Source organism: Bison bison, unplaced genomic scaffold (genome assembly GCF_000754665.1).
Source record: "Bison bison bison isolate TAMUID 2011002044 unplaced genomic scaffold, Bison_UMD1.0 scf7180017864285, whole genome shotgun sequence".
NCBI classification, from domain to species: domain Eukaryota; kingdom Metazoa; phylum Chordata; class Mammalia; order Artiodactyla; family Bovidae; genus Bison; species Bison bison.
In genome coordinates this window covers 338,619-350,937 of record NW_011494857.1, presented here as the reverse complement: position 1 = coordinate 350,937, position 12,319 = coordinate 338,619, and the positions used below count along the sequence as shown (strand labels likewise).

At 54.2% G+C, this 12,319-nt stretch overlaps 2 protein-coding genes across 3 annotated transcripts in view; one reads left to right on the top strand and one right to left on the bottom strand.

The window, feature by feature from the left end:
- The window catches only part of TMEM143 (transmembrane protein 143), a 20,423-nt gene extending 13,282 nt beyond the window's left edge, over positions 1-7,141 (top strand). The window contains exons 6-8 of the mRNA XM_010849550.1: positions 1-187; positions 5,234-5,423; positions 6,059-7,141. Coding sequence (XP_010847852.1) covers positions 1-187; positions 5,234-5,423; positions 6,059-6,315 — 634 coding nt within the window. The 3' untranslated portion in view covers positions 6,316-7,141. The remainder of the gene's footprint in view (positions 188-5,233; positions 5,424-6,058) is intronic.
- Positions 7,142-8,817: 1,676 nt separating this feature from the next.
- Positions 8,818-12,319, bottom strand: part of EMP3 (epithelial membrane protein 3) — a 4,564-nt gene continuing 1,062 nt past the window's right edge. Inside the window, exons 2-5 of one of the 2 annotated variants that reach the window (XM_010849549.1) lie at positions 11,746-11,838; positions 11,429-11,531; positions 10,223-10,363; positions 8,818-9,102 (exon numbers count right to left, since the gene is read on the bottom strand). In XM_010849549.1, the coding sequence (XP_010847851.1) occupies positions 8,933-9,102; positions 10,223-10,363; positions 11,429-11,531; positions 11,746-11,823 (492 nt within the window). In that variant the 5' untranslated portion in view covers positions 11,824-11,838 and the 3' untranslated portion in view covers positions 8,818-8,932. Of the gene's footprint in view, positions 9,103-10,222; positions 10,364-11,428; positions 11,532-11,745; positions 11,901-12,319 lie in introns of both variants that reach the window. The other variant, XM_010849547.1, reaches the window with a different exon arrangement.

The following is a 12,319-nucleotide window of genomic DNA, read 5'->3' as shown; positions in this document are numbered from 1 at the left end:
GCAGCTGCTGCCCGAGCTGAAGGTGCGCACGTCCACCCTGCAGCGTGCCATCCTCAACGTCACACTGATCGTCTCGGGCGTAGTGTTCTTTGTCAACGTGGGCATGGTGGTGCTCTCTGACCTCAAGATGGCCACCTCCCTGTTGCTGCTGCTCTTCGCTGCTTTCATGGGCCTGCGGGCCGCCAAGGTACGTGACCCCCAACCAAGCCTGCCCTTTGATGGTCAGCTAGAGGGTCAGGCCACCCTGTCAGTTTGTTTCTTTTTTTTTGTGGATGATTCCTGCTTCGGGTTGGCCTTTCTTTCCCTTCCTTATTCACTCAACACAACCTTGGGAGGGTTTCTTGATCTCCCTGAGCCTCAGTTTTCTCATCTGGAAAATGGGCTTAATAAATAGCGAGACCCTCCTAGGAGGGCTATTGTGAGGAAGAGATGAGTGAATCTGTAATGAGCACTGGGTGCAGGGCTTGCACATGGCCAGTGTGACACAAGTGTTCACAGCCACTCACTGGGCACTTGGTGATGTGAAGGGTGTGTTTTAGAACAAGACTGCCTGGGTTTGAATCTAGTTCTACCATCTTCTAGCTGTGTGACCTATTCTTTTAGCGTGTGTGTGTGTGTGTGTGTGAGAGAGAGAGAGAGAGAGAACCATGTCATGTGGCATGTGGGATCTTCGTTCCCCAAGCAGGGATCGAACCCATGCCCCCTGCAGTGGAAGTGCGGAGTCTTAACCACTGGAGTGCCAGGGAAGTCCTAAGCTATGTAACCTTGAACAAGCTGCTTAAACCTCTCTGTGCATCTCAGAAGCAGAGATGACAGTGAGTTGTGGTGGTGATTAAATGCATTAATACGCTGAACATGGAAAACAGAGGCTGGTGCACAGTACAGACGTGTCATATGAGAGTTCACCGTTACCTTTATTACTATTATTACTGACTGGGCTCTTGTCCGCTGAGTCTGGGCTTCCCCACCGCCAAACTCTGGGACCAGGGCCTGTGTTTTGAACAAGCTGCTTTCCTGATCCTGCTACGTGTGAGTGCAGGGCTGCCCCATCCAGTTGTACAGGTTGTTCATCATCCAAGGATTCATGGCCGAAGGGACAGGTGGGCGCTGGAATCCAGCTTGTGCTTTGCTTGCTGAACCTCAAGCTCTGTCTTGAGGCGGCTACCTTTTACTGATTCTCCCTGGGGTTGGCACTGGCCCCAAGAGTGCGAACTGGCGCGAATTGTCCATTGTACCTGATCATTCACTTGCTGGTTCATTGATTTTCAAGCTGTTTTCAGCCATCCCAACGGGCTCTTAGGAAGCCTGGTAATAAATCCCACAGATAATAACCAGGCTGCGCTGGCTGAGCAGGGAGCACTTCCTGCTGAGGACCAGGGGTCGGGTGTCATTTGAGGGAAGCTCTGAAAGGCGGGGATTGAGCCTGGTGGAGAAGGGGCGTGGTGAGCACAGCCTGGGGAATCTCACAGGGATGGGGTCTGGCGTGCAGGATGGAGAAGCAAGGCCCCAGAGGGGTGGCGAGGGCCTTGAATGCCAAGACAGGGGCTCTGGGCTTCGTCCTCAGGGCAGAGGGGAGCCACAGAAGGGCTGTAAGCAGAGAGGGAATGTGGCAACCACAGACTGGATCAGAGGGGCAGGGGGAAGAGGGTGTTGAGCTACTCTGGGGAGGACATGCGCCTTTTCAGCCCAGGGAGGACCATTGTCCCACCTCTCAGTGGCCCTTGGGGATGGAGAACTCTTGAGTCTCTTGGGCTCAGACACCCAGTTTAAAGCCCAGTTCACCTGTTCATTTACTGATCCCTTTTAGACATTTTTCCATGCCCCAGGCTGAGCCTCCTTAAGTTCATTCTTTTTTTATTTGGCTTGTCATATCTCCATTCTCCAACCACGGACTGAACCCGGGCCATGGCACCAAAGGCGCCAAATCCTAATCTCTAGACTACCAGGGACTCCCTCCGTGCCTTAAATGCAGGCCTCCCTGGCCTCTGTCCAGCTGCCCACAGAGCATCCATCTTCCCCTGAAACCCCCTTCTCCTCCCCAGCTCCGCATCTCGGGACAGTTGCTCTGATCAGACACCTGGGAGGCTGATTTTGCAGCAGGATATATGGCCCTCTTCCTACCCTTCCCCCAGAGAGCTCATCCACTTCCACGGTTTCCACAAGCTGCTCCCCCGTGCCTCCTAGATCCAGGAGCTTCGCACTCAAGTCTGGAGCAGCCACGTGGAGGACAGCGTCTCTCCCACCTGCTCCTCCTCCTGGTTCTCCATCTGTGGATGGCCCTGTTGTCCCCAAATCACTGACTAGACCTCTGGAAATTACCCTGCCCCCCAACCTCAGCCCGTCCTTCCTGCCCCCCGGTGCTCTGCTCCCCAAGCTCCCTGTGCCCGTCTCCTCTCCTCTGTCTCGGCTCCAGCTCAGATCCTCTTCCTAGCCTTCCCCCACCCAGTGATCCCCTCTAGCCCATCCCAGATAGCCCCTGGGCTGGCCCTGCTCCTCCCTTGCTCACAACCTGGCCTCAGAGACACTGCTTCTTCAGCCTCATCTGACACAATTCTCAGCTTCAGCTCCACCAAAATATACTTGTAGCTCCTCCCACCGCTACTTTTCTCCCCTTCTCTCCCTTTGCATATGCTGTTCCTCCTTCTGAAACATACTCTCCCCTGGAGGAGGGCACAGCGGCCTACTCCATATTCTTGCCTGGAGAATCCCCATAGACAAAGGAGCCTGGTGGGTACAGTCCATGGGGTCGCAGAGTCGGACACGACTGAAGCGACTTAGCACGCACGCATGCATCCTTTTGCTAGGCTGACCAACCCCTCCTCACCCTCATCTCAGAGGCTCCAGAAAGCCCTCCCAGACTTCCTGAGCTGAGGGGGCTCCTGACATGTCCTGGTTCCCCGGGGAGGCCCGTGGGGCAGCCTGAGAAGGTTGTCGAGCTGGCATCCCAAAGATGCCTCAGGGCTGGTCCTGCCCTGGAAGGAGAGGCGTGGAGCCCGTGGACAGACAGCCACGTGCCTGACCGAGGCGGCAGTGGGCCCTGTAGGAACCCAGGGATGTAGCTGCTTGTCTGTGGAAAGCGATGTCTATCCTGAACCTTGACGATAAGACAGTGTTTTTCAAGAAAAGAGTGGAAGCCACTTGGCCTGTCCCAAGGCCCAGAAGCCCAAGAGAGCAGGGTGCGCTCAAGGCAACCATCTGGGTAGACTGGGCTCATTCAACACGGGCTGCATTCATGGGAGAGGAGCAGGATATTGAATGGGAGTAATCCCTGGGGCCAGGCCACAGAGTTTGGAGTCTCTGAGGGCACTAGGGAGCTATTTGAGGGTGTGAGCAGGGGAGGGGCAGGCTCAACTCTGGGGCTTTGCAGAGAGAAGGGAGTAGGGGAGACTGAGGCCTGGGAGGAGGCTGGGTGATGCATTAGGTGGGTTGGACAGGAGGGGACCGGGCAGAGAGGGTCAAGGCAGGAGGATGGGGCCAGAGAGTGACAGGCTGGCGAGGAGGGGGCAGGATGGTGCCAGGGCTCTGATCTGTGATGGCGTAGATGGTGGGGCCACCCCAGATACGGACCCCATGGGAGGAGGAAGGAGGGACTGAGGAGTTGGATAAGGAGAGACACTGCGTTCAGCGTGGGCCTTGGTGAGTGTCTGAGGGACATTTAGCTGGCCAGTGGTGAGCCCTCTCCAGGGAGAGGTCTGGCCTCACGTGTCTGCCTCGGAATGGCATGACCTGCTCACTTAGCCTGCGAGAATTCCACTCCATAAGCCTGGCAGAAACGGGCACACAACCCAATGTGTTTTTCATAACAGTCGCGAATGCATCCAATTCCTGCATCTTGCCTCCAACCAAAGAAATTGGCGATTCGTTCCAATGCAGGGACATAAACTGACTGTGCTGGCCTTGTAAGAAGAGAGTGCAGTTCACACAGAGCGTGTCATTGGGACCGTGCAGGCCATTTCAGCGATTTTCCAGGGCTGTGTTCATTTCAGAGGCATTTCACCATAGGTTTCCACGTAGGGTGGGCAACACTCTTTGGGCAGAAGATACTTCAATAACTAAGTACGTGTGACCTGCCAGCTTCTGTGCCATGTTTTATTAACTTCTGGTGCCCCTTCTGTCATTTGCCTTGGCTCACAGACAGGGCTACCCGAAGACTTAGGTTTTGGCCACAGCCTCACAGCTGGAGGGGCAGAGATAGGACTGGCATCCAGGCCTGCAGGCCGCAGGACCCAGCAACCCTGAACTCACTTGGTGGATGAAAGGACAAATCTGGGTGGATGAATCTGAGTTCGAGTCCCAGAGGGCACTGATGGGCTCTCATGTCCCTCTTCAGGGACAACAGGAATGAGGAAAGGGGTCCAGGCAGGAGGGATGGAGGGTGGGGAAGGGGTAGCCAGTAGACAGCTGGGCCCCAGACCCGCCTCTCCCTCATCAAGTATTTGTTGTCCATTAACACTTCTCTTCCGGCTTCCCTGGTGGCTCAGCAGTAAAGAATCCACCTGCCAATGCAGGGGACTTGGGTTCAGTCCCTGGGTTGGGAAGATCCCCTGGAGAAGGAAATGGCAACCCACTCCAGTATTCTTGCCTGGGAAATCCCATGGACAGAGGAGCCTGGCGGGGTCACAAAGAGTCGGACAGGACTTAGCAACTAAACAACAACAACACTCTTTACAATATTTAAAACCTTTCAAAAAATTTCAAACAAATGCACAGATGGAATAGTATGATAAGCTCCTCTGTTGTCAGCACCCAGCATCAACAATTAGTAACAATCAGGTTTCACCTAAAGACACCCCGCCCGCCCCCACCCCCCGCCCAGCACCACTGGATTATTTTGAAGCAAATTCTACACATCATCTGGAAATACTTATATGTGTCTAGATGATAAGGACTTTAAAAAAAATTGTAATGAAAAGTGCCCAGGCTAAAACTCTTGTCTGTGAATCCTCGAACACATCCATTGTTACGTGGCTCAGATAAGCAAACCCGGGCAGCGGCCTCCGAGGCACTAGGGCCAGAGCATGTGGGTTAAGCGTAAAAATACCTGAGCCGGAGAGGGCCGCAGAGGTCCCGGGAGCCCTTGGGAAGGGCGGTACCTGCCCGAGTGACCTAGGGGTGTGCGATGGGTGGGGTTGTATATGGGTGCCTGTGTCATTGGGTGGGGTGTGTGTATGGGCGGGGCGTGGAGTCCCAGCAGGCCCCGCCCCTCCCCTCCCGGATTTTGTCCTGCATGCAGATGTTCGGACATCGGCGCAGCGCGCAGGCGCTGGAGCTGGCGCACATGCTCTACTACCGCAGCACGTCCAACAACGCAGAGCTGCTCAGCGCCCTAGTCCTGCGCGCACAGGACGAGCACACCAAAGAGACGCTGCTTGCGCACAGCTTCCTGGCCCGGCGGCCCGGGGGGGCAAAGGGCCCGCCGGAAGGTAGGCCCGCAGGGGCCAAGAGGCCCCAACCCTTTGCAGCCCCTCACTTGCTAGGTCCCGCCCCCGTCTCTTGCGGCCCTTTTCCCCTTAGGCCCCGCCCCTTCCTAACACGGCTGGGCGCAGATGTGGCCCCACCTGGAACAAACTCCACCCCGCCACTACGGAGTCGAGAGTTCTCTTAGTCCCAGATGGCCTTGCCCCAGTGAGACTCCATCTCCACGATGCCCGCCTCCCAAACCCGGCTCGCGCTGGTGAACCAGATTCAACAGTCGGGACCCCTGACCCGGTTCCCATCTCGGTGGGCCTACTCCTGGGATGACCTCAACCTCAACTGCGATAGGAGTCTTGGATCAGACTCCTGTTGTGGTATGCTCCCCACTCCCTGTCCGCTGCTTCCTATATGCCAACCCAAATACTCCCTTACTAGAGAGCCCAGATGGCTCCTCCCTGAACAAGAGTCCCTGGCTGGTCCCCGGATGAGAGCCCCAACGTTGAGCCTCCTAGGTTCTGTCCCACAACGCTAGGCTTCTTCCAAATCCAGACACCTCTTATTCCTTGTCCTGCACCCTCCCCGCTGCCCACTCTTAGTCCTTCGGGTTGGTCTGACCTCACAACACCTGCCTCTCCCCCAGCAGAGACCTCCCAGTGGCTCCAGTCGGAGGTGGAGAACTGGCTTCTAGCCCAGTCAGGCTGTGACGTGGCCTTCAACGGAAAGAGGGCCCTGGCCCACCTGCAAGCCCTGCCCCCCACCGTCGGAATGTACCCGCCCCCGGGCCTCCCCAAACTAGACCTGTTGGCTACTATCTCTTCCCCCAAGTCCGCACCTAGCGATGACAACTCCTTAGAGAAACCTCTCGGCCCAGCCCAACCCAGCCACCTGGTTGGGAACTAAGCGCCGCCTCCTCCTTGACAAGCTGTCGATCATGGCTAAGATGCTTCGCCACTCCCCAACTTCCAATTACTCGTTACCACTTCCGTTATGCTGTTTTCTTAAACAAAACCGCCCACTGAGGCAGCCCGCGGTTGCCAGGCGCCCCTCTTCCGATGAACAGCCAATCAAAGCTTTTTGGCTTTGCTTCTGGTCCATCTCTTACTCCCTCTTTCATCATAAAGTTCTAAACATAGTTTGGCTGAGGAGGGAGGGCCAGCCAATCACAGCCGTGCAATGCTACACATCACCAGGCCCAGTTGTTAAACTGTGCCCTCCGGAGGCCATATATCACTGTCTGTTTAGCCCGTACTGGGCAAAATGCCCATCATGTTCACTGAGGCGGAGCTCCAGCCTGCAGCCAATAAGAACCTTTTAGTCCGCTCCTCTGGCAAACTGCCAGTGAGACAGCTGCCAGGCACTATGAACCTTGGGCAGCCAGTTGTCCCTGCAGAGAAGCAACCAATCAGAATTTCTGAAGGAGACCTGCTCTTTGTATCAATTGCCGCTACTTATAAGGCAGGCCATTTGGTCAACTGCCCATCAGCTTGTCCAGGCTGAAGGGGTCAGGAGTTTTGTGCCCGGCACAAAGCTGTGGGCCAGGAGGAACCAGAAACCAAGGCTCGTGTCCACTCAGGCCCCAACAACAAAACTCAGGTGCCTTCGCTGCCCAGGCCCCTCACCCTTTCTACAGAAACTACCTCGGCCTGGATCTTGACTCCACCAGTGCCCTGTGCAATATTTATTGGTCTATCAATTTCTCCCAAAGGAATAAATCATGTTTCATAAATCTGGATGAGTCAGAGAGCTGCAGGGGTTGAAAAGAAGGAAGGTTTCGGAATCCTGGAAAGAAGAGACTCTGGGTCTTGGGGGAATGCATTTGGGTGGGTCCCCAGCTTCCCTAGGGCTTCCTTTGTGACTCAGCTGGTAAAGAATCCACCTGCAGTGCAGAAGACCTAGGTTTGATCCCTGGGTTGGGAAGATGCCCTGGAGAAGGGAAAGGCTACCCACTCCAGTATTCTAGCCTGGAGAATTTCATGGACTGTACAATGGGGGTCGCAAAGAGTCAGACACGCCTGAATGACTTTCACTTTTCCAGCTTCCCTGGTGACCCAGACCATAAAGAATCTGCCTGCAATGCAGGAGGCCTGGGTTTGATCCCTGGGTCGGGAAGATCTCCTGGAGAAGGGAATGGCTACCCACTCCAGTATTCTTGCCTGGAGAATTCCATGGACAGAGGAGCCTGGCAGGTTACAGTCCATGGGGTCACAGAGTTATAATGTACACGACTGAGCTACGAGCATGCACACACTGGCAAAGAAAGCTGTAGTTCTGGAGAGAGGCTGGGCTTGTAATTGCTGAATTCTGGGCTGCGTCACAGAAGAGGATCTTACGGAGGACCTGACTCCCTAAAACACTGGGTCTTCTGAACACCCGAGATAGAGCAGATTGTTCACTGCACAAAGACACACGGCCTAGGGGTGGGTTGGTCTAAAACCCGACCTCTCCCCTTCTCACAAGTGTCCTGATGTGAGGTTGAGCCTGGAGAAGGGGAGGGGGGAGGCATCTCATCTAGTTTTTACTAAGGTGTCGTGTGGACTAGAGGCACCGTTTGCAGAGGATGGGTGAAGAAGAGGGGCTGGGTTTCAAGAGGGAAATGGAAAAGTATCTTCCCAGAGGAAGTGTCAGGGAGGAAAAAAAGACCACTGTTAGCAATGAAGGTTCTTGGCCTTCTTAATCAGTTGAAATTGATAAAGAGGCCAGACAAGGAGTTCAGGCCTGCTATAGCGGGGAGGGAGGGAGAACAACTTCCCTTAAGGAGGGGCGAGCTGGTCCCTTCTATGGGGTGAGGGTAAGGGTGTGTCCAGGGGTGGGGTGGAGGGGCGCTTAGGTGGTTTGCCCATCCCCTTGCTGGTGTACGTGTGTAGTGCCCTGCTTTTGCTCCTGGCTCTTAGGAAGTGGCAGTTGGGCTTTTTGGTCTGTTTGTATCTTATTGTCCAGAATTTGCCCCTAATGCGCATGCACGCAGTTATTTTTAGTCTTTCATAGTTTCTTTACATTTTGTAACTGGAGGAGACCGATTGGCCAGGTGCAGGCATTACTGCACTGCAGTAAAGGGTCTCAGGTCTCAGTAACCTAGAACAAGACACACATCCTGCTTGGTTGAGAGAGAGAGACCCCTTGGCCAAGGAGGGACGGCTGGTTCTTACCTAGAAGTACCTGAATATCTAGGCTGGGAAGAATCCTGAGTCTTGCACCAGGAGAGCTGGGGTCCTTCAGTCTGTGGAAGGGGAAGGGCCGTCAGGACCGCGGGCTCCTGTGTCCCAGATTAGAAGGGGATGGGATGAGTTCGACGTTCTGAAGGCTGAACTGCTGGTGATGGGGGCTGTCCCAATTCAGGAATGATCAGGCGTGAGTAGCCAGGGTCCCGGGAGGAGGAAGGAAGGAAGGAGTCAAAGGCAGACCCGGCGGCTAAACAGTTTTATTTTCTGTTTAAAATAGAAAAGGAGGAAGGGTGGGGGCTTGCGGGTGAGATGGAGGGGCCGGGAGTCGGCTGGGGAACCAAGGGGAGGTGCAGCCCTCACTCCCGCTTCCGCAAGTGGATGTAGATGATGCCGCTGGCCAGGGCGAGGGGGAAGGCCACCCAGGCCAGGGCGAAGCAGTAACCAAAGCTGCCCCCCGACGGGCGGTCCGCCAGAATCTCTTCGGCGTGAATGGCGTAGATCAGCGCCCCGGTAAACACCGCCACGCCTGCGGGGAGACGGGAACCACACGTCACGCTGGACCCGCAAAACAGGACTGCATTTCCCAACAACCCATGGGGCAAAGAAACAGCCTGAGGGCGAGTGCGCAGCACCACTGCCTACTGGGAGTTGTAGTTCACTCTAGAGCTGCGCCTTGGGGGCTGCTGCAGACTGGATTTGGGCAATTTAGTTGATCTTTTTGGGCCTCCGTTACTCATCCATTACATGGGACGATAATACCAACTTATCCATCCATCCATTCAAGGAATATTTTTGAGTGACTTTACACAAGCCAAGCACACAGGTAGTAAATTAATAGAACAAGAGGGAACCTAGAAACGTAATGCTCCCCCAAACTGATAACTATGATTAACTTTGCTCTTTGCACCTGAAGTAAAAAAAAAAGAAAAGTACATAAAAATCCCTTAAGTGTCTGATACAAGGTCGGTCCACAAGAAATAGCAACTGGTTGACATTATAAGACCAGTGCTATTATGATTTAGAGTTCTCTCCTGGTGTTATTTGGAGAAGGCAATGGCACCCCACTCTGGTACTCTTGCCTGGAAAATCCCATGGATGGAGGAGCCTGGTAGGCTGAAGTCCATGGGGTTGCTAAGAGTCGGACACGACTGAGCGACTTCACTTTCACGAATTAGAGAAGGAAATGGCAACCCACTCCAGTTTTCTTGCCTGGAGAATCCCAGGGATGGGGGAGCCTGGGCTGCCATCTGTGGGGTCGCACAGAGTCAGACATGACTGAAGCGACTTACCAGCAGCAGCAGCAGCCTGGTGTTATTAATTAGCTACCTATCCCTACTGGCCTCCCTCTGTTCCTGGGATCTAGATTATTCATCCACAGCCCTTTCCCCATCCCTGGCTCCTTGAAGCTCTAAGTGCCAGTTGCCCCATGACTCAGAGACCCACACCACAAACCATCTCTGAGACACTGAAAACTACAAGTTCCTTAAGTCCCTGGGGCAGAGAGGTAGCCCAAGGCAGAACCTCAGGTAGTCTTTGTGTTGTGGAGATTTGTTTTCTTTCATTAGGTGTCCATTCTTCCTCCCGCCCTCCTCCCATCCTCACAGGCCTCCTCCCTTCCTTTCAGTTCCCTGGGAAACCGTGCTCACTGGTGCAAAGCTGGCAGAAGCCAGTGGCATAGAATAGCCCTCCTCGCCGCATGGTGTAGAGCTGGAACATGAACAGGATGAAGGACAGACAGCAGAGGATGAGGGAAAGCACCATGAGGACTTGTACTGCCTTCAGCCAGCCTGCAATAAGGAGACAGGGGTGGAAGTTACAGCAGGTCCAGAGTTCAGCTCCACCTGCTTGCTCATCATTGCTCCCACCAACCGTTCTTCCATTTAGAGTCATTCAACCTCAGATACTCAGTAGTTATCACTTATATCAACTTTGATCCCTATAACTTTCCTAAATTCCCTGAGGAATTCTAGAAGCCATTTGCAGATTCTTTAGGATTTTCTATATAAACATGCTCACTGGGAATCGAGACAGTTTTACTTCTTCTTTTCCCATCTTTTATGCCTTTTATTTCTTTTTCTTGCCTTGTTGCCTTGGCTACCTCCAGTATGATGTGGTATCGAATTGTGAGAGCAGAAATTCTTCCTTTGCTCTTAGGGAAAAAGCATTTAATCTTTCACCTTCTTTGACTTAGAAATTTAAGCGGATGCAACTCTGCCCCTTTAGAACTCAGATGCATCTGACCCCACTTCTTTTGAACCTTGCAAGGATTCAGTCTCACCTCCTTAGAACCTCAATGTGGTCCACCCCATTGGAACTTGGATAGTGTGGTCCCAGCCATCCATTCAGAATACCTGTCCTGCCTCTTTAGGACTTTGGGAACATGTTCTTGTCTTCTCAGAATCTTGAAAGCTTTCCCCCAATTCCTTAAACCTATAGCGTTGTGGCCTCCACTCCTAAATCATCAGGAGTGGGGTTTTTAACCTCAGCAGGTAAATAATCTTCCTGCAGGGCAGGAGACCTGGGTTCAATCCCTGGGTTGGGAAGATCCCTTGGAAACGGGAAAGGCTACCCACTCCAGTATTATGGCCTGGAGAATTCCATGGACTATATGGGGTTGCAAAGAGTCGGACACGACTGAGTGACTTTCACTTCACTTCACTCTAGAACATGAGCATACTTCCGCGTCCCATCCAGAAAGGTGGGCCATCATACGTCAGCTTCAGTCACTCAGCATGGGGACCCATAACCTGCCCACTCAAACCTTGGGGGGTTCCCAATCCTTGGTCCCAGGAGGAGACTTGGGGTTATCCCTCCCTTCTGCAGACCCATCTCCAGCGCCCCTCACGCCTCACCGTTCTCGCTGACGTTACTGCAGGCCCACGTTTTGTTGTCACTATTCCATGTGCAGTCGTACCAGAGATTCAGGGACTCCTTGCCGGGGAGAGTCCACCAGGACTGGGATGGGTAGAGGAACAAGGGCAAAGTCAGGGAGACTAGGCAGGGTTGGGAAAAGGGCAAGGTGCCATGGGAAAGCATGGATTTAATAGCAAAGTGTGGGGTGGGGGCTTCCCGGGAAAGGGTAGGGTGAAGGCAGAGCTCACCAGGGAGTGCTAGGGCGAGGGGGCGGGGCCAGAGGGACAGGCGGCCCCCGTCCTCCACGTTGGCTTACCTTGTCCAAAGTGGCCACGAAAAGCAGGATGAGAATGAGGATGTGGAGGGCAGAGACCACCAGCAGGAGGAGAGACATGGCTGTGTTGGAAGCCTGGGGCAGGAACGGTCACTTCAAGAGGTTGTTGGCACAGGGGCAGGTAAGATGCCTGAATCCTGGTGAGGAAAGGGGCTGAGTCCAGACTCCCAGGTCTAATGGAAAAGGGGGCTAGGAGCCCCAAACTTCTGGTCTGAGGGAGGAGGAGGCTGGGAGCTAGATGCCTGGTTGTGAAAGAGGAGGGAGCTGGGGGCAGGGACTCATGAATTTCCCAGGGCCTGGAGGGGGCCAGTGATAGACTTGGGTCCAGGAATGAGTAGGACTAGCAATTTGGCTCCCATCTCTGCAGAGCCCTGTCCCTGGGGACATATGGGCAAGGATGTGAAAAATTCCTATCGTTGCCTATTCAGATAGATCAGAAGCTGAGGGCTGCCCCCAGAGATGGACAATCTTGACTCACCCCACTCCTCTCTTGGGGTGGAGGGAGGAAGGGGGACCCGGTGAGTCATCCGGTCGGTGACTCATCTCACCGCCCCCC